Genomic DNA, 27,573 nt, shown 5'->3' with positions numbered 1-27,573 from the left:
AACACCACATCAGAAGGTTGTTACTGTGGCAGGTGCAGCACTTGCTCAGAGGGTTTCAGGATGGGGTTCAGGGAGGTGGGTTACGTTACTGAGGAAGCTTAGCGGGATTGCCCAGTGGGGTGGATGAACATGTGATCAAGAAATTGGCAACATTCTCAGCTGCTTTTTTATCTTCATTGTGGACTGTGGTTCCGAGCTGACTCTGGGGTTTTGGTTGTGACGAGACAATTTTTCAGAAAGACGTTTGGAGAAGTTGAGTATGGGTGCTGTTTTAGCACTCTATCAGAGTGGAGAAGAAGAGGTCGATGTCTCATTATTGTTTATGGCATCTTGCTGTGTGAAACTTGTGTCGCGTTTCCTACATTACAATTGTGACGGCCACTTTCCAACGTACTCCATGTGCTCTGAAGCATTCTGAGGTTGTGAAAGGCACAATGTAAACGTGAATCCCTCCCTGCTCACCAATGGGCTGCTGCTTTTTGCCCACTTCACAACAACTTTAAAAAGGTATTTTGTGTTTTTGGGATGTCCTGAGGACGTGAAAGAGCTTTTATAAACTTCATAATTTAATACGTATAATTTATAATATTCTTTTATCTCTTGGAGATGGAGCTGTCTTTGCCTGAGCCTCTGAGCTTTGGTGAGTGTAGCCACGTACGCTACAGCTTAGCTGAAAACAGGCGACCTTTGTTAAAGTCTGGAAGGTGAATCTGAAACTATGCCAATAGTGGGGTTGACATTCACTCTTTGCTCTGTGCCAAGTTGTGCCTAGGGGCAGCATGGTGGCACAGCGGTTAGCACTGCTGCCTCACAGCACCAGGATCCTGGCCTCGATTCCCGGCTTGGGTCACTGTCTGTGTGGAGTTTGCACGTTCTCCCTGTGTCTGCATGGGTTTCCTCCGGGTGCTCCGGTTTCCTCCCACAGTCCAAAGATGTGCTGGTTAGATGAATTGGCCATGCTAAATTCTCCCTCAGTGTAACCCGAACAGGCGCCGGAGTGTGGCGACTAGGGGATTTTCACAGTAACTTCATTGCAATGTGAATGTAAGTCTACTTGTAACTGTGAAATACATTTTAAGTTAGTGGGCAATTGTTGGGCTAATACCTAGGGAGCCTACAATTGGTCCCAGCATCCCGGGATTAGGAAGGGGGTGTATCAAGCACTCCGAATCATGGTTCAGTAACCCAGCGTTTGTACACATTTGTGTGTGTGTGTATGTGTGTGCGTGTGTGTGCGTGTGTGTGTGTGTGTTCCTTTCCCTGCTTTTCCTTTCTAGTGTGCATGTCTCGGTCAATTGGACACATCATCTGGTGATAGACCAGCATTCTTTGCATTAAAAGGCCATTTTGGCTCATTTAGTAGCAGTCTTGCTAACTGAGCCTGAATATTGTTTTCCGACGACAGTGACCACAATTCAGAAGTGCGTCATTGGCTGTAAGGTGCTTTGAGACACCCGGTGGTCATGACAAGCACGGAAAAATGTAACTCTATCTTTTTCTGGCTCCCACCCCAATACCTGATGCTAGGTTGACAATTTAGTGCCTGTACTGAGGAAGTGCTGCATTTCTGAGGCGTTAAACAAAGGGACTTCCTCTGCATTTAGGGAGAGTTTTACCGTCCCGCCTGCCACGGGAATCGGAGCGGGCGAGGGGCAGGCCATGGGAAGGTTCGTTGAACTCGGCCGGGATTTTCTGGATTCAGGGCGAGACAGGCCGGAAAATCTCGCCCTCAATGTTGGATGTGAAAGATTCCATACACCATTCAATAAAGAGAAGGGGGTTTCTCAGTGCCCAAGCTAATGTTTATGCCCCAACAAACAACACCAAAAGCACAGAGCAACTCTGTTCCTGGATTACTGTTTTAAACAAATTGGCTGCTGCATTTGTCTACCTAACAAGAGTTAGTACTTCGCATTTCAAAAAGTAACTCATTACTTATTACATGGCAGCATAGTGGCACAGTGGGTGGCACTGCTGCCTCACAGCTCTGGGGACCCAGGTTCAATACCAGCCTTGGGTATCTGTCTGTGTGGAGTTTGCACATTCTCCTCATTTCCTTCGGGTCGTCCTCTTTCTTCCCACACTCCAAAGATGTGCAGGTTAGGTGGATTGGCCATGTTAAATTGCCCCTTAGTGTCCCAAGATGTGAGGTCCCTATCTGGATTAGTCATGGTAAATGTCTGGGGTTACAGGGATAGGGCGGGGGACAGGGTAAGATGCTCTGACAGAGAGTCGGTGCAGAACCGATGGGCCGAATGGCCTCTTCTGCGCTGTAGAGATTCTATGATCATTGTATATTTAAAAACTCAATGACCGACCTGAACCGAGTACACCATACAGTAACTGACTTCATTAGTAAGTGTGTAGAAGACTGTGTGCCAAGGAAACAAATCCATGTGTTTTCCAACCAGAAACCATGGATGAACAGGGATATCCACTGCTTGCTGAAGTCCAGGTCTGAGATGTTCAAGTCAGGTGACCCTGACCTATATAAGAAATCCAGATATGATCTATGGAAATCTACCAAAGATGCCAAAAGACAGTACCTGTCCAAGCTAGAGTCCCAGGCTAGCCACACGAGCCCCTGCCAACTGTGGCAAGGTCTGCAAGACATAACAGGCTACAAGATGAAGGCTTGTAAAATTGCTGGCACCAATGCACCCCTCTCCAATGAGCTCAATGCATTCTATGCCCGTTTCGAGCAAGAGATCAGCGAGAATATGCCCTCCACCCCGGAAGCCTCGACCAAACCCGTATCCGAGGTCACCATCGCAGATGTTAGAGCAGCCTTCTCAAAAGTCAACCCACGGAAAGCGACTGGCCCGGATGGGGTACCCGGGCGAGCACTCAGGTCTGCGCGGATCAGCTGGCGGGGGTATTTGCAGACATCTTCCAGCTCTCTTTACACTAATCTGAGGTCCCTATCTGCTTCAAGAAGACGACCATCATCCCGGTACCAAAGAAAAGCCAAGCAGCGTGCCTTAATGACCATTGTCCAGTGTCTCTGACATCCATCATTATGGAGTGCTTTGAAAGGTCAGTCATGGTACGAATCAATTCTGGCCTCCCAGATTGCCTGGATCCACTACAGTTTGCCTATTGCTGCAACAGGTCCACAGCAGACACCATCTTCCTGGCCCTGCACTGGAACACCTAGATAACAAAGACACCTATGTCAGACTCCTATTCATAGACTACAGCTCAGCTTTCAACACTATTATTCCTATGAGACTCATCTCCAAACTCCATGGCCTGGGCCTTGGCATCTCCCTCTGTGACTGGATCCTGAACTTCCTAACCCACAGACCGCAATCAGTAAGGATAGGCAACAACACCTCCTTCAAGATCATCCTCAACACAAGGCTGTGTTCTCAGCCCCTACTATACTCCTCATGCACCTATGACTGTGTGTCCAAATTCCCCTCCAATTCGATTTTCAAGTTTGCTGATGACACCACCATAGTGGGTTGGATCTCAAACAATGATGAGACAGAGTACAGGAAAGAGATATGTTCTATGTTAACCTGGTGAGCTGGTGCGACAACAATAATCTCTCCCTCAATGTAAACAAAGTGAAGGAGATAGTCATCAACTTCAGGAAGCATAGTGCACGACATGCCCCGGTCTACATCAATGGGGACGAAGTGGAAATGGCCGAGAGCTTCAAGTTTCTAGGTGTCCAGATTACCAAAAATCTGTCCTGGTCCCTCCATGCCAACGCTATAGTTAGGAAAATCCACCAATGCCTCTACTTTCTCAGGAAGCTAAGGAAATTTGGCATGTACGCTATGACTTTCACCAACCTTTACAGCTGCACCATAGAAAGCATTCTTTCTGATTGTATCACAGCTTGGTATGGCTCCTGTTCTGTCCTAGACCACAAAAAACTACAAAGGATCATGAACGAAGCCCAGTCCATCACGCAAACTAGCCTCCCACCCATTGACTCTGTCTATACTTCTTGCTGCCTCTGAAAAGCAGCCAGCATAATTAAGGACCCCACACACCCCGGGCATTCTCTCTTCCACCTTCTTCCGTTGGGAAAAAGATACAAAAGTCTGAGGACACGTACCAACCGACTCAAAAAAAACCTCTTCCCTGCTGCCTTCAGACTTTTGAACGGACCTACATCATTAAGTTGTTCTTTCCCTACACCCTAGCTATGACTGTAACACTACATTAGAACATAGAACATAGAACAGTACAGCACAGAACAGGCCCTTCGGCCCACGATGTTGTGCCGACCTTCATCTGAAACCAAGATCAAGCTATCCCACTCCCTACCATCCTGGTGTGCTCCATGTGCCTATCCAATAACCGCTTAAATGTTCCTAAAGTGTCTGACTCCACTATCACTGCAGGCAGTCCATTCCACACCCCAACCACTCTCTGCGTGAAGAACCTACCTCTGATATCCTTCCTATATCTCCCACCATGAACCCTATAGTTATGCCCCCTCGTAATAGCTCCATCCACCCGAGGAAATAGTCTTTGAACGTTCACTCGATCTATCCCCTTCATCATTTTATAAACCTCTATTAAGTCTCCCCTCAATCTCCTCCGCTCCAGAGAGAACAGCCCCAGCTCCCTCAACCTTTCCTCATAAGACCGACACTCCAAACCAGGCAGCATCCTGGTAAATCTCCTCTGCACTCTTTCCAGCGCTTCCACATCCTTCTTATAGTGAGGTGACCAGAACTGCACGCAATATTCCAAATGCGGTCTCACCAAGAACTGCACCAATATTCCAAATGCACTCTCTCCTTTCCTTCTCTATGAACGGTATGTTTTGTCTGTATAGTGTGCAAGAAACAATACTTTTCACTGTATACTAATACATGTGATAATAATAAATAAAATCAAATGTGAAGTATTTAGAAATTCCCTAAGAGGATAAAGCTCTTTGTGAAATGACAATTTTCTTTCTTTCGGCTGCTGGGCATGTTTGTAGGGTTGGGGGGTGGGTGTTGAAGTGGGCTAATGACAGAAGGATGTGTGGATTTTGCTGTCATTAAATTATTGACCTGAAAATGCACCTTAAATTATATCAGCCTCGGAGTGCAATCCTGGGGTACCACCACTAGGTGCCACTGCAGCCTATGGAAGTGGCATGTTCTCCGGCAATGTTGGGACTAATAGCACAAGGGGGGTGGAATTTTCGGTCATTCACACCAGCAGGATTTTCTGGTCCTGCTGCAGTGGACAAGGATTTGGCTGAGCGCCAAATTCTCCGTCCCCCCTTGCAGCGGCGGCGGGGCGTGAACGGCCAGCAAATCCCGGCCCCGATGTCTGCCTTCTTGTGGAATGCAGTGTTTCCAGAAAACAGATGTAGATGAGAAAGACGATCAGGCCTATCCAGAATTCCCCCCCCCCCCCCCCCGTTCATCATTAAGGCATTCAGCTTTTTTTCTTAACTGATGCCACTGTGTATTGACTCCAGGTGTTGATCAGTATTTAGTACAACAGCAATAACTCCGAGTCATATATAGGCCCCTTTAACGTAGAGGGGAAGTCCTGAAGCATTTCACAGAGAGGATAATGCAGCACTCCCTCAGCACGCTGTGAACCGTTAGTTTGAAATGTTGTGCTCAAGCCTCTTGAGGTAGGGTTTGTAGCCACACCCTTCAGATTCAGAGGGGAAAAATCCTCTGCAACAGAGACAAGGCTGATGCTGGCCTTAAATTGTCCTTTTGTGTCACCTAGTGCAGGGATTAGTTAGAAATAACGGCCGGAACTTTCCAGCTGGTCACGCTGGTGGGATCTTCTGTTCCGGTGCATTCCGCCGCAGGGATTCCCGACAACAAGGGGGACATTCCGTAGAAACCCAGCTGACGACGGTGGGACCAGAAGATCCTGCTGATGGCCAATAGCAGGCCACTTCCCGCAGCCACGAAATACGTAGCGGGTTCCGCAGTAAATCCCGCCCAATGTTCCAGTCCATTTGTATCTCTAGAATCTTAGAAAATCTTAGAAACCCTACAGCACAGAAAGAGGCCATTCGGCCCATCGAGTCTGCACCGACCACAATCCCACCCAGGCCCCACCCCACATATCTACCCACCAATCCCTCTAACCTACGCATCCCAGGACACTAAGGGGCAATTTTTTTTTTTAGCATGGCCAATCAACCTAACCCGCACATCTTTGGACTGTGGGAGGAAACCGGAGCACCCGGAGGAAACCCACGCAGACACGAGGAGAATGTGCAAACTCCACACAGACAGTGACCCAAGCCGGGAATCGAACCCAGGTCCCTGGAGCTGTGAAGCAGCAGTGCTAACCACTGTGCTACCGTGCCGCCCAGGTAGATGACCTCTTTTGCTTGCAGGCTGAAAAACCCAGAGGACCAGTTTTAACCTGGAACAGCTTGTGGGCGGGGATGGGGGGGGATGATGAGGTGACTGGAGGGATGCAGGGTCTGTCAAGGGGTCTGATCTGAGCTTGACTATTGAAATAAAATTAATAAGAGCCTGACAGAGAGAACCTGGAGTGGGTTCAGGATATGCATCATGTGTATGTGAATGCAGGTGTGTGCATATGTGTACGTATGTGCGTGCGTATGTGTGTGTGTCTGCGTGTGTGTATATGTGCACATGCATGCATGTGTGTGCATATGTGTGTATGTGCATGTGTGTGCATATGTGTGCATGTATGTACGTGTGTGTGTGAAGTGCAGCAGGTTCAGATTTTTAATGCACCTTCTTCCTTCCCACAGCTGGAGTATGTCCCGAGGATCCAGCTGCAGTGAAACTGGCGAAATCCATAGTGGAGTGTGAGGGTGTGGAGCTGGCGGGGGTGTACGCTCATTGTGGGAATTCCTACAGTGCGACCGGAGTGAAGGAGATCCAGGCAGTGGCCCAGGAAACCACCACCGCCACACTGGAATTTGTGGAGAAGTACGAGCATTTTGCTTTGAAAATAAATTAATCCCCCTTTTCTTTTGGGGTGTCAGATGGAGGAAAGCAGCAGGTAACATAATCAGGGTGGCACGGTGGCACAGAGGTTAGTACCGCTGCCTCACAGTGCCAGGGTTTGATTCTGGCCCATTGACAATGCGAAACACCCCATGGAGAGGGATGAAAATCCTACCCAGATTATTTGGCCATTATCGCATTGCTGTCTGTGGGAGCTTGCTGTGCACAAACTGCCTGCTGCGTTTCCTTCAATACAACAGACCACACTTTAGTACAGCATTGGCTGTAAAGCGCTTTGGGGCATCCTGGATCTGTGAAAGGCGTGATATCAATGTCGCACACCGAGTACAAAGTTTTTGCATCTGTCAGCCACTTAAGAGCTGCAGTTGGAATCCACAATCTTGTTAATCCCAGTATATCCCTGAAACAAATCAATCTTGGCATTCTAATATAGGATTTTATCCAATGATGATGCGGCAGCTGCTTCCAAACCTCCTGGCTCAGGAAATTGAAACAGAACAAGCCGGAGGATCGGGAATATGAGCGAATATAGGACTGGGTTTCGTGGGTCACATTTTCAGGGTCACACGTGATCCAGGGTTTATTAGTTTGGACAGTCCTGAATCAACAGCTTCTGTTCACTGTCTATCTCTCCTCTCCTCTCCTGTATTGAGTCAGGGACAACGGCAGGCTTCCCGACCTTATTTCATTTGCAAGTCTAGGCAATGAGTATCAACGGGCAATTGGAGTACTGGACTGACACTCACCCGATTGTTCACCTAGGGGCGGATTGAATTGAATCATAGAATCCCTACAGTGCAGAAGGAGGCCATTCGGCCCATCGAGCCTGCACTGACAGCAATCCCACCCAGGCCCTATCCCCATAATCCCACTTATTTACCCCAGCCAGTCCCACTGACATAAGTGGCAATTTAGCATGGCCAGTCAACCTAACCCGCATATCTTTGGACTGTGGGAGGAAACCGGAGCACCTGGAAGAAACACATGCAGACACAGGGCGAAAGTGCAAACTCCACATAGACAATGACCCAAGGCCAGAATTGAACCCCGGTCCCTGGCCCTGTGAGGCAGCAGTGGGAGGTGGGGGTGTCTGGATACAGATTTTCTCTGTCGGAACTTTTTAAAAATGCAACTCTAATATCTTCTCTCGTTGGCCCCTGCCCCCAAGGACAGAGCTCCAGCTCTGCACCATGGTGAGATTTTTTTTGAAGAGGACTTCAGGTAATAACCCAGCCTTTGAACTCGACCCATCAAACAGCAGGGAGGTGGGGGTGTTTGGGAGACTTGAGTGATAATGAAGGTCTGTGAACGTAAAAGAAGCTTGTAGCTGTTCTGCTAGATAATGGCTACTTCCAAAATGTGAATTCTTAAGTGTTTAACAGCCTTTCCTACCACTTCCTTCTCCCATCCCCTTCTCTTCCCCCGCGCCCCCCCCGCCCCAGGAACCTCATGTGCAATCATTGTATAACTGCATGCAGATACTGCAACCTTTAATTACTTTCTGCCTCTGATGTCGAACAAGGATCAGGTTACAAGCTTCAAGCAGGAGGGAAAAATCATCGACCCGACACTGCTATTATCTCCTTTTGTCTGACTTTATATGGTTAGTAGGACAAGGGGGAAAACAAAGAGGAAATAACAAAAAACATCTTTTACTGGGAGTCAGACCAGGAAGATTCCAGGGTTATATACATCTGGATCATCCTGAGTTACAAGATCACAAGATAATTAAAATGCGAGAGGCCATTTGGCCCACCTGAATATTCATCCAGAGATACTGCGTGGTTCAATGGTCAAACTATTCCAGTGCTCGACCTAGCTACACTTTAAGTTGGTTATACTTTTATGTTGATTACTTTGTGTAAAGAAGAATTTCTCGATATTAATCCTAAAATAGGCTTTTATGAATTTAAGCCAATGTTCCCTTGCCGTATTCTCATAATTTAATATCTGGATTTACCTAATCCATTCCAATTTGTGGCTCTTCTCTACATTATTTCCAACAGTTAAATGCCTCCCTTGCGACTCGATAACCAGACTGAACTCAGTGTTTAAGGTGTGGTAGGAAATAAGGAGTCAATTTCCACACACCGTGGTCCCACAAACCGAAGTGTGAAAAACACATTTTTGTCAAAGATTTTCGTCTAGTACTCATCAGAATAATCGTATGAATACCAATGCGAGGGGAAACGATAACTTTATACTGTATGAGAAGGGGGTGCTGATTGGTTGACAAGTGAACTCTGATTTGGAGAGGCATTGCCATGGAGAATGAACCAGTTCATGGAATCATAGAATCCCTACACCGCAGAGGGAGGCCATTTGGCCCATCGAGCCTGCACCGACTCTCCAACAGGCATCTTACCCAGGCCCTCACCCCGCCCTATCCCCATAACCCCACACATTTACCCCACTAATCCCCCTAACCTACACATCGTGGGACATTAAACGGCAATTTAGCATGGCCAATCCACCTAACCTGCACATCTTTCGGACTGTGGGTGGAAACTGGAGCACTCGGAAGAAACCCACGCAGACACGGGGAGAATGTGCAAACTCCACACAGAGAATTGATGGTGACTGATATTTAACTGCCAAGCACTGTTTGAAATTTAAACTAGTCGACAGGTTCAATTGATCCCTAATTATTTATTTAAATGTAGCAGGCTGCCGACTTTGGTGCCTCCCCACCTCCCATGTCATGTGGGGTGAGATCAGGGCTGGGCCGGAGGTGGTAGGGTGGCCACCTTATTGGGTACCTACCCTATTTTACATGACCCCCCCACCTCCCCACCTCCCACCAAAAACACACCTGGCGGGGGCACATAAAATGCAGCCCATAGCCTCAGCCAAGTCTCTACGGACACATATAGAATCCATAGAATCCCTACAGTGCAGAAGGAGGACACTTGGCCCATCCAGTCTGTACCGACCACAATCCCACCCAGGCCCTAACCCCATCCATTTACCCTGCAAATCCCCCTGACACTAGGGTCAATTTAGCATGGCCAATCAACTTAACCTGCATATCTTCGGAGTGTGGGAGGAAACCGGAGCACCCGGAGGAAACCCACGCAGACATGGGGAGAATGTGCAAACTCTATACAGTCACCCGAGGCTGGAATTGAACCTGGGTCCCTGGCGCTGTGAGGCAGCAGTGCTAACCACTGTGCCACCGTGTCACCCTGGATCCTGCACCCATTCAAAAGGGGTTTGGATCGTTATCTGAAGAGAAGAATTGATGGGGGAGTGACTCAGGTGAATTGCTTTTGCAGAGAGTCAGCAGAATCACGATTGGCTGAATGGCCTCCTTCTGTGTTGTAACCATTCTATCATCTTCTAATTCCCTGATTAGGAAAGATGATTAAAGATGTCTTATCACCCTTTGTGTAAAGTAATTGAACTTCTCTTTGCTGCCCATCTGTTTAGTTAATTAATAGGTGATATATTTCCAAGTCAGGATGGTGTATGGCTTGGAGGGGAACTTGCAGGTGATGCTGTACCTGCCACTCTTGTCTAACTAGATGGCATAGATTGTGGGTGTGGAAGCTGCTGTTGAAGGACCTGCAGAGAGTTCCTGCAGTGCATCTTGTAGATAGTACACACTGCTGCCACACTGCACATCGGGGTGGAGGGACTGGATGTTTGTGGATGGGGTGCCAATCAAGTGAGCTGCTTTGTCCTGGATAGTGTCAAACTTCTTGAGTGTTGTTGGAGCTGCACCCATCCAGGCAATTGGAGCGTATTCCATTACACTCTTGACTTATGCCTTTTTGTGGACAGGCTTTGGGGAGTAAGGAAGTGAGTTACTTGCAGCAGGATTCCTTGTCTTTGATCTGTTCTTGCAGCTACAGTAATTATATTCTTAGTTCAGTTCAGCCTCTGATCAATGATAACCCCCAGGATGTGGACAGTGGGGGATTCAGCAATGGTAATGTCATTGAATGTCAAGGGGTGATGGTTAGATTCTCTTTTGTTGGAGATGATCATTGTCTGGCTCTTATGTGGCGAGAATGTTACTTGCCACTCAATAGCCGAAGCCTGAACGTTGTTCAGATCTTGCTGCTTCAGTATCTGAGGTATTGCGAATGGTGCCAAACATTGTGCATTTACCAATGAACATCCCCACTTCTGACCTTATGAAGGAGGTAAGGTCATTGATGATGCAGCTGAAGATGGTTGGGCCCAGGACACTATCCTGAGGAACTCCTGCAGAGCTGCCCTGGAGCTGAGATGACTGACCTCCAACCACCACAACCATCTCCCTTTGTGCTGGGTATGACTTTATCCAGTGGAGAGTTTACCCCAATTCCCATTGACTGGAATCTTCTGAGGGGTTCTTGGTGCCACACTCTGTCAATTGCTGCCTTGATATCAAGGGCAGTCACTCTTACCTCTGAAGTTCAGCTCCTTCGTCCATGTTTGGACCAATGCCCCTTGATAGCACTATCAATGACACTTTCCATCACTTTTCTGATGATTGAGAGTAGACTGATCATAGAATCCTGGAGGCCATTCGGCCCAGTGAGCCTGCACCGACCAAAATCCCACCCAGGCCCTATCCCCATAACCCCATGTATTCACCCCAGCTAGTCCCCCTGACGTTAAGGGGCAATTTAGCATGGCCAATCCACCTAACCCGCACATCTTTGGACTGTGGGAGGAAACCGGAGCACCCAGAGGAAACCCACGCAGACACGGGAGAATATGCAGACAGTGACCCAAGCCGGGAATCGAACCTGGGTCCCTGGCATTGTGAGGCAACAGTGCTAACCACTGTGCCATCATGCCGCCCTAATGCAGGGGCAATTGGCCGAGCTGCATTTGTCCTGTTTCTTGTGTACAGGACATGCCAGTGCAATTTTGCACATTGCCAGGCAGATGCCAGTGTTGGAGCTTGGCTAGGGGGACGGCTAGTTTTGCAGCACTTGTCTTTTATAACTCGTGCTGGAATATTGTCAGAGCCCATTGCCTTTGTAGCACCCAGAGCCTTCAGCCATTTCTGGATATCATGCAGAGTGGGTCGAATTGGCTGAATTGCCATCTGTGAGTTGGAGACCTCCGGAGGAGGCCGTGATGAATCGTTCACTTGGCACTTCTAGCTGAAAATGGATGCAAATACTTTAGCCTGTAGTTTCCACTGATATAATGGGCTCCCTCATCATTGAGGATGGGGATATTTGTGGAGCCTCCTTCTCCAGTTAGTTGCTGCATTGTCCACCACCATTCATGGCTTGATGTTGTAGGACTGCAAAGCTTAGAGCTAATCCTTTGCTTGTGAAATTGTTTAGCTCTTACATTAAAACATAGAAGATAGGAGCAGGAGGAGGCCATTCGGCCCTTCGAGCCTGTTCCGCCATTCATCACAATCATGGCTGATCGTCCAACTCAATAGCCTAATCCTGCTTTTTCCTCATAACCTTTAATCCCATTTGCCCCAAGTGCTATATCCAGCCGCCTCTTGAATACATTCAATGATTTGGCATCAACTACTTCCTGTGGTAATGGATTGCACAGGCTCACCACTCTTTGGGTGAAGAAGTGTCTCCTCATCTCCATCCAAAATGGCCTACCCTGAATCCCGATAGACCCTTGTCTATCACATGCTGTTTTCGCTGTTTGGCACACAAGTACAGTGGAACCCCGATTTTACGCGCCCTGATTTAGCGCGAAATCGGATATGATGTGATGACACGATGGACCCTTTTTTTTGCTATTTCCGGTTTAGTGATTTAGCGCGATCCCGATTTAGCGCGACCCCGATAACATTCACGATAACATTTTATGGACCCCAACCATCGCGTTAAAACGGGGCTGCACTGTAGTCGTATGCTACGACTTTACGAGGTTGACACCTCATTTTAATGTATGCCTGGCGCTGCTCCTGGTGTTGCCTCCTGCTCTCTCGAACCAGGGTTTATCCCCTGGCTTGATGGTGATGGTAGAGTGGGGGATATGTCAGACCGTGTGGCTAGAGATTATGGTTGAACACAATTCTGCTGCTGCTGATGGCCCACAGCGCCTAATGGGTGCCCAGTTTTGAGTTGAGATTTGTTCAAAGTCTATCCTATTTGGCATGATGGTCACAACAAGATAGAGGGTACTCTTAATGTGAAGATGCGATTTCATCTCCTCAAGGACTGTGTGGATGTCACTGCTGGGTGGCACAGTGGTTAGCACTGCTGCCTCACAGCGTCAGGGACCAGGGTTCGATTCCCGTTTTGGGTCACTGTCTGTGTGGAGTTTGTACGTTCTCCCTGTGTGGGTTTCCTCCGGGTGCTCCGGTTTCCTCCCAGTCCAAAGATGTGTGGGTCAGGTTGATTGGCCATGCTAAATTGCCACTTAGTGTCAGGGTAAATACATGGGATAGGAACTGGGTGGGATGTGGTCGGTGCAGACTCAATGGGCCGAATGGCCTCCTTCTGCGCTGTAGGGATTCTATGATTCTAACACTGTCCTGGAAAGGTGCATCTGTGACCAGTAAATTGGCGAGGACAAGATTAGATAGGTTTTCCCTCTCCACCAGCCACAGGCTCAGTCTAACAGCTAAGTCCTTTAAGACTCAGTCACTTTGATCAGTAATGGTGCTACCAAGCCACTCTTGGTGATGGACATTGAAGTCCTCCAACCAGAGCACAGTCTGTGTCCTTGCCACCCTCAGTGCTTCCTCCAAGTGTTGTTTAATATGGAGGAATACAGATTCATCAGCTGAGGGGCTGCAGTCGCTGGTAATCAGCAAGAGGTTTCCTTGCCCATATTTCACCATTACCGAGACAAGCCCTTCACTCCAGATTTTATTAATCAAATTTAAATTCCCCCATCCCCAGAGCATTAGCCTGGGCCTTTGGACTACCAGCCCAGTGACATTACTATTACACCATCGCCTCCCCCCACCGAGGTACCTCCAGGTCAAAGGTGAATGTAAGCAGGATAGGGATTGTGAGGGTGGGGATGGCGGGAGGGGATCAGGGGTTTTTGGAGACAAGGGCAGGGGAGTGGCTTCAAATAAACCCTCGCCCCCTCCATTCCTGACGTTGGGTTGCTTGATACCAGATAACAAGGGCTCCCTTGGTCAGTTGCTGGCAAACTGGGGAGACTTTCCAAAGACATGGGATAGTCTCTCAGCTCCCATTTAATCCCTGAGCCACCATAAAATTGTGGTGGGCTCCGAGATACTAGTGCCGGAATTTTACCGCCTCGCCTAGCTAAGGTTCGTAAGATCCCGCCCGAGGCCAACGGAGAATATGCCGTGCTGTGAGCCCGGGCCGGGCGTGGCAGTAAAATTCCGGCTTAGGTGTCAGTTGGTTCATTAATGAACCTGATTGACATGCCACTGGCAGCAGCCAGGAATCCCGTGTCAGCCTCCTCCACACTCTGACTAAATTGGGGAACGTTCAGTGGGCCTGGCCACCCGATTCCCGATGAGGAGATGCCGGCGTTGGACTGGGGTAAACACAGTAAGGAGTCTCACAACACCAGGTTAAAGTCCAACAGGTTTATTTGGTAGCAAACACCACTAGCTTTCGGAGCGCTGCTCCTTCACCTGACGAAGGAGCAGCGCTCCGAAAGCTAGTGGCGTTTGCTACCAAACAAACCTGTTGGACTTTAACCTGGTGTTGTTAGACACCCAATTCCCGCCAGAACAGGCTGCATTGATTCCGGGCATGGCAACTGGAACCTGGTTCTGGTGTCTTCCAGTGCTTTTATACCAGTGCCTGAATCAACAATTTCAGCTCAGGGGACTTGGGAAACTGGTTGGGAAAGAGACAGAGCATCTGTTCGGAGCTGATTGTGCAGTGCACATTCTGGAACTTTCTATCTAAATCATTAGGAAGTGAAAATCATCCGTGGTGAATTGGCAGCCTGTTTTTACAATCTGCCTGCACTGTGCTTTGGAAGGAGAAAATTGAGTGTAAATATCTACAGTGTCGCTGTCGTGTCTTTTGCTTCACTGCATATCCAGGATGACTTTCAAACCCAATCTGAGAACCTGAGTGCAGTTGCGTTCCCTGGGGGCTGGGAGTGAGGGAATTGCAGAGCGGGGGTGTGGGGGTGGGACACACACACATCCTTTAATCATCTATTAACTGATCAATGGTATCCTATGAGAATGTGCTGACTGTATCACAATCCTGTGTCAGAAACCACAAATACATTTAAACTCAAGAACCTTCCTTCCACCCCGACGTGATTATCCCTCTCCACTGGAAGTGTGGCTGTAAACACTCACCACCCAGGCCTTGGGTGTTGCTGATACATAGTTCACTAGATCCCGCTCGAGGCTTCTTTTGTTTCTGAGACTTGTATTGCACGGTTCCATTTTATTAGTTTGGCCGATCAGACGGTTGTTTTTGTAATTTATTCGGAGTTGGCAGTGATCTGGGCTGTGGATGTTGTCTAATTGGTCTGTTTAGTGCAGTGGGGGGAGGGGGAGGAGCACTCCCCCACTGGGAAGGATTTTCCTTCCTCTCTTCCTTTCCTGAGCAGTGATGCAGTTCACGCTGCACCTCACCCTGTTGATGGAAAATCACAGTCAGGTCTGATCCTGTGTTTCCATATGCTCCCCTGTCGCACACACACACTCACTTGCACATTCAGACACATGTTCGCCTGTACATCACACACACATTTTCTATACACTCACACATGCACATTCATCTACACACACCTGCACACTCATGTATACATATTCTACACACACACATACCTCACCTAGACACTCACACGCACTCAGTTATTCACACACCTACACATTCACCTACACACTTACCGTGGCACAGTGGTTAGCACTGCTGCCTCACAGCTCCAGGGACCCGGGTTCGATTCCAGCCTCAGGTTACTGTCTGTGCGGAGTTTGCACGTTCTCCCCGTGTCTGCGTGGGTTTCCTCCGGGTGCTCCGGTTTCCTCCCACAGTCCGAAACATGTGCTGGTTAGGTGCATTGGCCACGCTAAATTCTCCCTCAGTGTACCCGGATAGGCGATGGTGTGTGGCGACTAGGGGGTTTTCACAGTAACTTCATTGCAGTGTAAATGTAAGCCTACTTGTGACACTAATAAATAAACTTAAAACACACACACACACACACACACACACACACACACTCACCTATATGTGTGCAGTTCTGGTCACCTCACTATAAGAAGGATGTGGAAGAGCTGGAAAGCGTGCAGAGGAGATTTACCAGGATGCTGCCTGGTTTGGAGGGTAGTTCTTATGAGGAAAGGTTGAGGGAGCGAGGGCTGTTCTCTCTGGAGCGGAGGAGGCTGAGGGGAGACTTAATAGAGGTTTATAAAATGATGAAGGGGATAGATAGAGTGAATGTTCAAAGACTATTTCCTCGGGTGGATGGAGCTATTACAAGGGGGCATAACTATAGGGTTCATGGTGGGAGATATAGGAAGGATATCAGAGGTAGGTTCTTTACGCAGAGAGTGGTTGGGGTGTGGAATGGACTGCCTGCAGTGATAGTGCAGTCAGACACTTTAGGAACATTTAAGCGGTTATTGGATAGGCACATGGAGCACACCAGTATGATAGGGAGTGGGATAGCTTGATCTTGGTTTCAGATAAAGCTCGGCACAACATCGTGGGCCGAAGGGCCTGTTCTGTGCTGTACTGTTCTATGTTCTATGTTCTATACATTCAGTCACACAAACACACACCTACACATTTACATGCACATTCACTCACACTCACCGCACCTACGCACTCACACACACACTCACCAACTCACTCACACACCCATGCTCAGTGTTAGGAGCAGGAATAGACCACACAGCCGTTGAGCCTGCTCTGCTATTCAATATGATCATGGCTGACCTTGAATTTCTCCTTCACTTTCCTGTCCGTTCCCTGTATCCTTGATTCCCCCAGAAGCCTATTTATCTCAGCCTTGAATATAATCGATGCTGGGGCATCGACAACCCTCTGGAGTAGAGAATTCCAAAGATTCACAACCCTTTGAATAAATAAATTTCTCCTCATCTCGGTCCTAAATGATCAGCCCCATATCCTGAGACTGTGCCCACCTGTTTTAGACTCCCCGACTAGCAGAGCCAATCTTTCAGCGTCAACCCTGGAATATTTATTCATTTCACAACCATTACTCTGTGATGGCAATTAGATCCAAACATTTATCTCAATTTGTGCCATTAGTTCTTCTACCTTATTGTTGATGCTTCAGGCATTCAGATGAAGAGCTTTTAATTTAATTTTTGAACAGCTAATCACTGCATGGGCCTTGTTGCTACACAATTACTGGGAAGTTTCCTGTCCCTTCCTGTCGCACTCTGCTTGTCTTTACCTGCATCGCTACATTCTTTTGTTACCTCAACTTTTCCGTTTAGATTTCTAAATCTCCCTTCACCCAAACCTTCTCCCATTCCCCATCCCCCAGTCTTAGTTATAAAATTTGCCAGGACACTGATTCCAGACAAGTGGAGCCCATCCGAATGGAATAGCTCTCTCTTTCCTGACTACTGGTGCCAATGCCCCATAAATCTAAATTCCTTCTTCCTACAACAGTCTTTGAGCTTTGTTTTTAATTCTCTTCTCTGCTTGACCCATTTCCAATTGGCATGTGGCTCAGGTAACAGTCCAGAAATTGTTACTTTTGATCTTTTACATTTTAATTTGGTTCCTAAAATTCTTCAACTCTTTCAGCAGAACTTTACCAATGCAGTTTGTTCCTATATGGATTACAACGACTGGATCCTCCCACTCCTCCTCAACGTTAGTCTCCAACCAGGAGGAGCAGTCCTTAACCCTTGCACCGTGTAGCTGACAATGCAACCTTTGGAACTCCCTGTCGTGGCTGCAGAGAACAGTGTCCATCTCCCTAACCCTACCGGTCCCTATCACTCCCATTCACCTACACACACACACACACGCATGTGCACACACATTCGCTTATGTACACAAACACATGAACACACACACACAGACATGCATATTCACCTGTGCACACAAATACACATACATGCACACACATTCATCTATGCACACACATGCATGCACACATGCATGCACATTCCCCTAAGCATCCAAACACACACATTTACATTCATCTATGCACACGCATGCACATGAACACAAACAGACGCACACGCATATTCACCTATGCACGCAAACATATGCATGTGCATACACACACATGCACATTCACCTATGCACATAAACACATGCACACAGACAAACAAACATGCACTTTCAGACAAACAGGCTGGAATTTTCCCGGCACGCCCGCCCTGATTCCGAGGGCGTGCCGGTAAAATTCCGCCCACAGTCTCTGATTGGCTGGAACCTCTTGTCAGGTGGGAGTTCTGCCACAGAAGCCCTCAATTATGGGGAAGGTCTGATGGCGGCCAATTAAATGCCTGAAGAAAACTTGACTCTGTTAGACAGGGTTCCTTGCCAGTTCTCCAACAATCGATCCGACAAAATCCCGGCCACAAGCACACACAATTAGCCACAAACTCAAATACACACATACAAGCATGTGGCATGCCAATTTACACCAGCACATAGGCACAATCGAATGCACACACAGATACAAACTGCTGAGAGGTCTACAGGGTGTTATTGGAAATTTCTGTCAAGTTGAACAATGTCAATGTCCCTTTGCAGGTTAGAGAAAGCAGGTGTGAGATGTCCTCGCTGCAGCATTGGATCGACACCTACCTGCAGTCATCCCGTACCAGACATGGCTCGTCTCAATGAGCTCCACCCTGGAAATTACATCTTTTATGGTGAGAACCATCTGCCTTACAGATAGTATCTTTGGTATCTCCATGTCTACACGGTAGTATCCCCAATCCCTGCCCAACTGAGATACGCTGAATCAGCACAGATTGGGAATGCGACCTGGCCACTGTGGTTCAGTGTCACAAGGTAGCCATTTGGCCATAGAATGAGGTGTGGGAACACAATCATGCTTAGCAGATATTTAAGAGACAGTCTTCTTTGCTAGCTGGGTGTTATCAGGGTTTAAAGTTGTTAGTTCGTAAAGCTACTTACAGATGAAAGCAGCCATTCAGCCCGTTTGATTAAAGTTCACCACAGTATCTAACTGCCTCCCCAATGGCTACATTACTTTTTTGTCTGGTATCTCACCCTATGTCACACTTGATGTTATGGCAGCAACTATAAAAGCCATATTGTATACAACAGACCGCAAATGAATAGATCGCCAGGCACTGTGATTAGTTTGTGTGGATGATGTGTGGTGAGGGACATAACTGTTGCTCTATCTCCAACCTCCTTTTCCTCTTCAAAGTCCTCCCAAATCTGTATCCCATTTTCAGCACTGCTGCTTCACAGCGCCAGAGACCTGGGTTCGATTCCTGACTTGGGTCACTGTCTGTGTGGAGTTTGCACATTCTCCCCGTGTCTGCGTGGGTTTCCTCCGGGTGCACCGGTTTCCTCCCACAGTCCAAAGATGTGCGGGCTAGGTGAATTGGCCATGCTAAATTGTCTCTTAGTGTCCCAGGATGTATAAGTTAGAGGGATTAGCAGGGTAAATATATGGGGTTTCATGGATAGGGACTGGGTGGGATTGTTGGCGGGGCAGACTCGATGGGCCAAATGACCCCCTTCTGCACTGTAGGGTTTCTATGATTCTATCTATATCTCTCCAATCTGGTTCTAATCACAGCGTTGAAACAGCCCTAATCAAAATCACAAATAACATCTGTGATTGTAACTGAGGTGCAGCATTCCTCTTTATAATAACTCAAAGCGACTCAGTACAGCAGATATAAAACAGGAAGATTTATTTAACTATTTACAACTGCAGGATTTGCAACACAACAACTCAGGTCTGTTCCCAACAACCCTCCTCAACTCGCTCTGCTGACTTCCAGCCCCAGGGATATGCACCCTCGGCCCCAATTGGCCAAGGTTCGTGTGCTTATGCTCCATTAGTTCCGGCCCGGTCATGTGGCCTCTTAAAGGGACCATGCTGCCACACTTTTCATTCTTCTCACATGTCCACAGCCTTTCACCGCCATCATTCTCCAATGTCCAGCTGATTGCCTTGACGTAGTTCCACTCTTTCAATCCAGTCACAGCTGGAGAATCTCTTGCAATGGCTGCTCTTATGCCCTAGGTCGTTACCCCCGGAGTCATCCATTTCTGCTAAGCATGATTGTATGTCCACACCTCACTCCACGGACTCTCTCTCCACTTCCGCATCAACACGCTGCCTCTCAGCCACAGCACTGGAAGACATGGTGTCAGACTCCACATGTAAGCTGATGGCACCCAGCTCTACATCTACAACACTTTGCTCAACCCCTCAACTTGTGCTGTCAGACTGTCTGTTTAGTGGTGTAGTGATAATGTCACTGAACTAGTAATCCAGAGACCCACACTAATGCTCTGGGGATATGGGTTCAAATCCCACTATAGCATTTAAATTCAATTAATAAATCGGGAAATGAAAACTTGTGTCAGTGATAGTGACCATGGAACAAATATCATTAAAAACTCTTATGTTTTAGCAACGTCCTTTAGGGAAGGAAATCTGCCACCTTTACCTGGTCTGGCCTACATGTGACTTCTTACCCACAGCAAGGTGGTTGACTCTTAACTGCGCTCTGAAATGGAGTGGCAGGCCATGGATTATGTGCTCAAATCCTGGAATGATGTCTGAAGCCATTATTTTCTGGCAGTCAGCTGAGCCACTTTGGGTGGGGAGAAAGTGGATTGAATGGGTGGAACTGTCCTGTTGTGGGGCAACATCTTATTCTAATTTGGCATTATGATGTACCAATCCCAAACCCTCCTCCTAACAGTTCTCCTGACCATGCATTGTTATGACTCAGATACTTTTCTGGATATTAATCTCTGGATATTAATTTTTGAACAACTTTCTCCCAGATGTTCAGCAGATGATGATTGGTTCCTGCCAGATGGACGACATTGCTGTGCGAGTTTTGACAAGGGTCATAGGTCACTACCCTCATCGGAACCAATTATTAGTCGACTGCGGCTGGACAGCGTTGAGCCTCCACAGTCTGGGAAGGCTGCCAACGGGCTATGCAGTCATTGATGGTCATCCTGATCTGAAGTAAGAGAAGCATATTCATTCATCCAAGAGCAAAAGAAGTCTCAGAAAGGCTGCCCTTGGTGGGCATCATAACTAAGTCCACTCTTGGCCTTGCATGATTGCTGCTGATGCATTTCCCATGCAGAACCCAGGGTTGCTGAGGCCAATTGTAGCTCTCCTCACACTTTCATGTGTTAAATCAAATGTATTCTTCCTCTGGAAAGAATAATTGCAACCTTATTGGATCAATGGATAAATACATCATATGCTGCGGCACTGACCAGGAGTTTACAAGCTCAACCCCTCGTCTATGATGAGTTTATCAGTCTCAGGCAGAGGGAGAGGTAAAAGCAGATTTGATCTACAATTGGTCTCACCAGCTATGGAAACATGCCAGGATAAGTACAACACAGACTGAAGCTTCCTCTACACCGTCCGATTAAACACTTGTAGGACTTATGAATTCCTGGTTAGATAATGTGTAACCTCATCGCAGCACAAAGATGGGCTTACATTTGTAGAAGTGCCTTTTATAACCTCAAGCTATTCCAAAACAGTTCACAACCTATGAAGTACAGTCCCCAGGACAAATCCAATTTGGCCAATTACCATTCCATCAGGCTACTGTCAATCATCAGCAGATTGATAGACAGTGTTATTAACCTGCTCGCTGGTGCTTAGTTTGGGTTCTGTCAGAATCACTCAGTTTCAGACCTCATGAAACCTTGATTCAAACATTGACCAAGGAGATGAATGTCAGAGGTGAGAGTGACTGCCTTTTACATCAAGGCAGCATTTGTGTAAGACATCAAGGAGCCCCAGCAAAATGATAGCCAATGGGAATCAGGGGGCAATCTCTCCACCAGCTAGAGTCATACCCAGCGCAAAGGAAGATGGTTATGGCTGTCGGAGGCCATTCATCTCAGTCCCAGAACAGTGTTGCCCAAGCTCTCAGGGTAGTGTCCTAATCCTAATCATCTTCAGCTCTTTAATCAATGACCCTCTTTCCACTATAGTCAGAAATTGGGATGTCTGCAGTTGATTGCACAAAGTTCAGCTCCATTCAGAGCTCCTCAGATATCGAAGCGGTCCATGTCCAAATGCAGCAAGACCTGGGTAATATTCAGAGTTGGCAAGTAACAGTTATACCACACAAGTGCCAGGAATCACCATCTCCAACAAGACAGAGAATCTAATCACCTCCCCTTGTCGTTCAAAGGCATTATCATCACTGAATCCCCTACCACCTAGAACACGGGCAGCAGGTACATGAGAACATCATAGCCTGCAAGTTCCCCTCCGAGTCACACACCACCCTGAAATACATTGTTGCTCCTTCACTGTTAAAATCCTGGAACTCATTTCCTAACAGAAGCGTGGGTGTACCTACACCACGTGGACACCGACGGCTTAAAAAGTTGGCCTAGCAGCACATTCTCAAGGGCAATTAGAGGCCGGAGATAAACGCTGGCCTTGGCAGCAAGCAGCAGAACGAAAGTGGGAGCCAAAGCTGGGAAAAATATGGGCGACCAGAGACAGGTCATATTGGGCTGGGCACTTGCACATTGCTAGTGCCACCCATCCCAGCTACCTAAATGACCCATGCCCAGGATTGATGGTGAGGTGCTTGGCTAGGTTCTGCCCTAATACGTTCACACCAGTGGTATGGACTCACTGGGATTTCCAGGCCCTTCTTTCTGTTTGTCCTCAAATGTTGAAAGCAAGTTGTCGAACCCACTGCACAGTGTTTGCAGCGATCTGTCCACTGTTTTTAATCTGTTTCCCTCACTGCAGGTTAGCGGGAATGACACAAGAGCACGGGAGAATCGAACCGGCCTCGGGGAAGCTGGATTTTGACAAGTTCCCACTCGGAAGCTTGATCTCACTTGTTCCTTATCATGTAAGTGGTTTAGTGTGCAGACTCGTGTTACAGCAGGAAAGCATTGCTTTCCAAACAGGAACAAGAGGGCACCTTGGATTGGCACACAGGATATAATTGAGGCAAGTGAGTTTGCAAACCGTACAGTGCTTAGAAACCGGAAGGAAAGTTTACAGCAGCCCAGTAGCTGCTCCAGTGATATTTGTTCCAGCGCTGATAGTTAGCTCTAACCTTTCAGAAATGTCTCATTCTGTGTGATACTGAACAAGGTGAGTTCAGACTGTGCCACAGTCAGTCTCTGAGTTAGCCGATCACGTCTGAGGTGGCTGCAGGATTGGCTGCAACATATTTGAGCATGGGATGGGAAAATTAGCTCACTCGCATGTATGTGTGTGTGTGTGTGCGTGCGTGTGCATATGTGTGTGCGCGCGTGTGCATATGTGTGTGTGCGCGTGCGTGTGTGCGTGCGTGTGCATATGTGTGCGTGCGGGTGTGTGTGTGTGTGTGTGCGTGTCTGTGTTTGCATGTGTGTGCATGTGTGTGCGTGTATGGGTTGCTCGACCCGAGACCAGAAAATTCTGGCCGAGGTCAACGGACCTTCCTATTGTCCACCCCTCGCCCACCCGATTCCTGTGGCAGGCGAGGCGGTAGAATTCCGGCATGTGTGTCTGGCTGTGTGTGTTTGAGTGTGCGTATCTGAGTGTGAGTGTCTGGGTGTGTGTGTGTGTGTGTGTGTGTGTGTGTGTGTGTGTGTGTGTGTGTGTGTGTGTGTGTGTGTGTGCGCGCGCGTGCGTGTATGGGTTGCTCGACCCGAGACCAGAAAATTCCAGCCGAGTTCAACGGACCTTCCTATTGTCCACCCCTCGCCCACCCGATTCCTGTGGCAGGCGAGGCGGTAGAATTCCGGCATGTGTGTCCGGGCGTGTGTGTGTCTGGGCATGTGTGTGTCTGGGCATGTCTGTGTCTGGGCGTGTGTGTGTCTGGGCGTGTGTGTGTCTGGGTGTGTGTGTGTCCGGGCGTGTGTGTGTCCGGGCGTGTGTGTGTCCGGGCGTGTGTGTGTCCGGGCGTGTGTGTGTCCGGGCGTGTGTGTGTCCGGGCGTGTGTGTGTCCGGGCGTGTGTGTGTCCGGGCGTGTGTGTGTCCGGGCGTGTGTGTGTCCGGGCGTGTGTGTGTCCGGGCGTGCGTGCCTGGGTGTGCGTGCCTGGGTGTGCGTGTCTGGTTGTGCGTGTCTGGTTGTGCGTGTCTGGTTGTGCGTGTCTGGGTGTGCGTGTCTGGGTGTGCGTGTCTGGGTGTGCGTGTCTGGGTGTGCGTGCCTGGGTGTGCGTGTCTGGTTGTGCGTGTCTGAAGACACAATTTTACAACCTTGTCCCACCCATCAGTCGGTGAGGTGAGGTGAGGTGGTAAGATTGGGTACGAATTTAAATTTCAGAAATTTGCCCCGTTCACACCGGTTCGGATCTTACCAGCCACGTTTTTCAGGTGTGAAGAGCTTCGCACTCAAAATGGGCGAGACATTCATTTGCATGCATTTGCATATAATTAGGAAGTGTGGCACGCAATTGTCCCCCTCCCCCCACCCATTTATATTGAGTCAGCACATTGCAAACTGGGTAAACGGGGTGATTAACTCTCGTCTGTTACTGTAGGAATGTCTTAGTGAGAATCCCCCATCCTCTGTCTGAAGAAGTCATACAGACTCAAAGCAATGGGTAGAATTTTCCCGTCCCTCCCACAATGGGAATTGTAGTGGGCGGGACACAGACCATGCAAAGGTCTGTTGACCTTGGGTGGGATTTTCCGGCCTTGGGGCAAGCGCGGCTGGAAAATCCCGCCCATTAACTCTGTTTCTTTCTTTACAGATGCTGCCAGACTGGCTGCGTTTTTCCAGCACTTGCTGTTATTATTTCAGATTTCCAGCATCTGCAGTATTTTGCTTTTATTTAATGACTTAGTGTCAAATTAGGCCTGAATTTCTGAGGAACGACAAGAGTGTCAGATTGCCCCCACCCCCTGCCTCACCCCACCCCCCTGCCTCACCCCCACCTCCCTCACCCCCACCCCCACCGCTCTGTCTCACCCCATCTCCCTGCCTCATCCCCACCTCCCTCTGCCTCACCCCCATCCCTCTGCCTCACCCCCACCACCTGCCTCACCCCCACTCCTCTGCCTCACCCCCACCAGCTGCCTCACCCCCACCCCTCTGCCTCATCCCCCACCCAAATCCACCTTGTTCCTTTCAGGCTGCCGAAGAGAAAGTTGGAAATTTGCTGTTTGAATAGAACTTTGCTTTATGAATGTCTAATAAGTTTTGATCAAATCATGACACATCTCGAATTTCTCCCCCCCACTCGACCTTCCTTTTCCTTCTTCAATATCTATTTCTCCCTCTCTTCCCTTCTCTACCTGTCTTTCTTCCCGCTCTCTCCCACCCTCTCTCTCCACTTCTCCATCCCTCCCTTCTCTGTCTTTAACTCTATCATTCTTTCCTTCTCTATCCTCTCCCTTGTTTCTCTCCCCCATAATCTCCCTCTCCTTCTCTCCCTCCCTCTCAATCTTATTCACTCTCTCTCTCCCTGTTTATTTGCCTCTCTCTCTCCCTGTCTGGCTTTATGTCCTCTCTACTCTCCCCCACTCTCCCTCTGTCTCTCCCACCCTTCACTCATTCTCTCTGTATCTCTCCTATCTCCTCTTCCGTCTGTCTCATTTTCCCTTTCTCTCTATTTCTTACCCTCTGCTTCTACTTTCACTCTTCTCCTCTGTTGCTTTCTCTCCTTCTCTCATTATCTCTCTCTCTGCAGGCCTGTTCTGCGGCAGCAATGCATCCTGTCTACTATGTACACTCGGAAGGGAGGATTGTAGCAGAATGGAGACCAACACGGGGCTGGTAGAACAAATAAGGAACGCATGAGGAAATTTTCCCCTCTCTGTTTCTCTCCCCCCCTCTGCTAAGACTGAATCAAATGCAGCCAGATTGTGATTCTGTACCAAGTTCCCAAAGTGATTCTGGACAATGATGATCCCTATATCATGCATCCCAAAATACACCATCTGAAGTCAGATCAGCAGTGATTGCTTACGAACCTTTATAAACTCTGATTCAATGTCAGATCTTTCCAGGGAGGGATTGTACCATGAATGGCATCATCAGCCAACAGAAGGTGCCATATTGGCTACTCACAACCTATCCCTTAAGATACCGCCTGGGATTTTCCAGCCTCCATCCCGTGGTGGGTTTTCCTGTGGCGGAGGCGGTTTGCCATTGGCCGCTGGCAGGATCTTTCAGTCTCGACAAAGCCAATAGACATTACTGTTGCTCGCCAGTCAAGCCGCTGGGGAACCTGCCGCTGGAGGTTGTCTTTGGCGGGACCGGAAGATCCCACCAGCAGGCAAGGCTGGAAAATCTGACAGATCATTTATGTGCAGCCATCAGGAAAATAATTTAAAGGTACCACACACTGAAATGGATGGGCTGAACACAACGAAACAACCCTGAATCTCTCTCCACACACACACACTCACACACACACTCACACTCACACTCACACACACGCACACATGGCCAGACAGCAATTCAGGAGGTTTTCTTCTGAGGTAGTCTTTAGGGATCAAGGATGATTTAAGTCCGGTGCACGATCTGCAAATTCTGTCAAGTCTGGGGCAGGTGGCACTTGAAGGGTTGAGTGGATGGGTTGTTTGGAGGTTTGTGCACTCCCTCCGATGTCTCTACTTCACCTCTACATGTTCCCGGCAAAGTCTCTCACCTGTGTGACTTCCTGAATGGGCATACTCCATTTTGGTTAGTCACGAGTCAGGGTCTCCACGGCTGATATGTTTGACCTCTTTAGGGATGCGTTGAGGACATCCCTAAAGCATTTCTGCTGTCTTGGAAGTCTCCTGCCAAAACCCAGTTCCGAGTAGAACAGGGGTCTCAGGCACACATGCGACATGGCCCACTGACCAGAGCTGGTTTGGAGTGATTAACATCTCAATGCTAAGTAAATTGGCTCAGGAGATTACACTGCTGCTAGATTGCCTTACCTGCCACCAGATTTACAGGATCTTATGAAGGCAGCACTGATAGTATTTCTCCAGTGCTTTGAGATGCCTGCTGTAGGTTGTCCAAGTCTTGGAATCATATAGGAGTCCGGCAGTCAGCTGCCTGGTAAACCATTACTTTAATCTTGGGCTTGAGATCCTGGTCTTCAAATACCCTTTTCGTCATCTATGTCTGCCTGCATTGGGATGGGGCTGCCAAGATGTTACTTGAGTAACGTTGGTGCCTCACAAGTGCAAGCTAATGACCATGCCAACAAGAGAGAATGTAACCATCCCCCCTAGACGTACAATGGCATTACCATCTCTGAATCCCCGACTATCTACATCCTGGGGGTTATCACTGACCAGAAACTGAACTGAACCAACCATATAAATACCGTGGCTCCAAGAACAGGTCGGAAGCTAGGAATCCCCCCATGAGTATCTCACCTCCTGACTCCCCAAAGCCTATCCACCATCTACAAGGCACAAGTCAGGAGTCTGATGGGATACTTGCCTGGATGAGTGCATCTCAATAACATTCAAGCACCTCAATACCATGCAGGATAAAGCAGTCCGCTTGATTGCTACCCTTTCCACAAACATTCATACCCTGCACCACTGACAAACAGTGGCAGTTTAATGCATCATATACAAGATGCACTGCAGGATCTCT

The 27,573-nt window shown here is 48.2% G+C and overlaps 1 protein-coding gene across 4 annotated transcripts in view; it reads left to right on the top strand.

Annotated features, from left to right (window-relative positions):
* Window positions 1–25,926, top strand: part of LOC144495651 (D-serine dehydratase) — a 33,894-nt gene extending 7,968 nt beyond the window's left edge. For 3 of the 4 annotated variants that reach the window (XM_078215910.1, XM_078215909.1, XM_078215911.1), the window contains exons 4-7: window positions 6,716–6,896; window positions 18,563–18,684; window positions 20,816–21,005; window positions 22,779–23,114. In XM_078215910.1, coding sequence (XP_078072036.1) covers window positions 6,716–6,896; window positions 18,563–18,684; window positions 20,816–21,005; window positions 22,779–22,980 — 695 coding nt within the window. In that variant the 3' untranslated portion in view covers window positions 22,981–23,114. Of the gene's footprint in view, window positions 1–6,715; window positions 6,897–18,562; window positions 18,685–20,815; window positions 21,006–22,778; window positions 23,115–25,660 lie in introns of those variants that run through there. The other variant, XM_078215912.1, reaches the window with a different exon arrangement.
* Window positions 25,927–27,573: the final 1,647 nt, after the last annotated feature.

The sequence above is a fragment of the Mustelus asterias genome, chromosome 7 (genome assembly GCF_964213995.1).
Source record: "Mustelus asterias chromosome 7, sMusAst1.hap1.1, whole genome shotgun sequence".
Lineage (NCBI taxonomy): Eukaryota > Metazoa > Chordata > Chondrichthyes > Carcharhiniformes > Triakidae > Mustelus > Mustelus asterias.
This window is presented reverse-complemented; position numbering and strand designations above follow the sequence as displayed.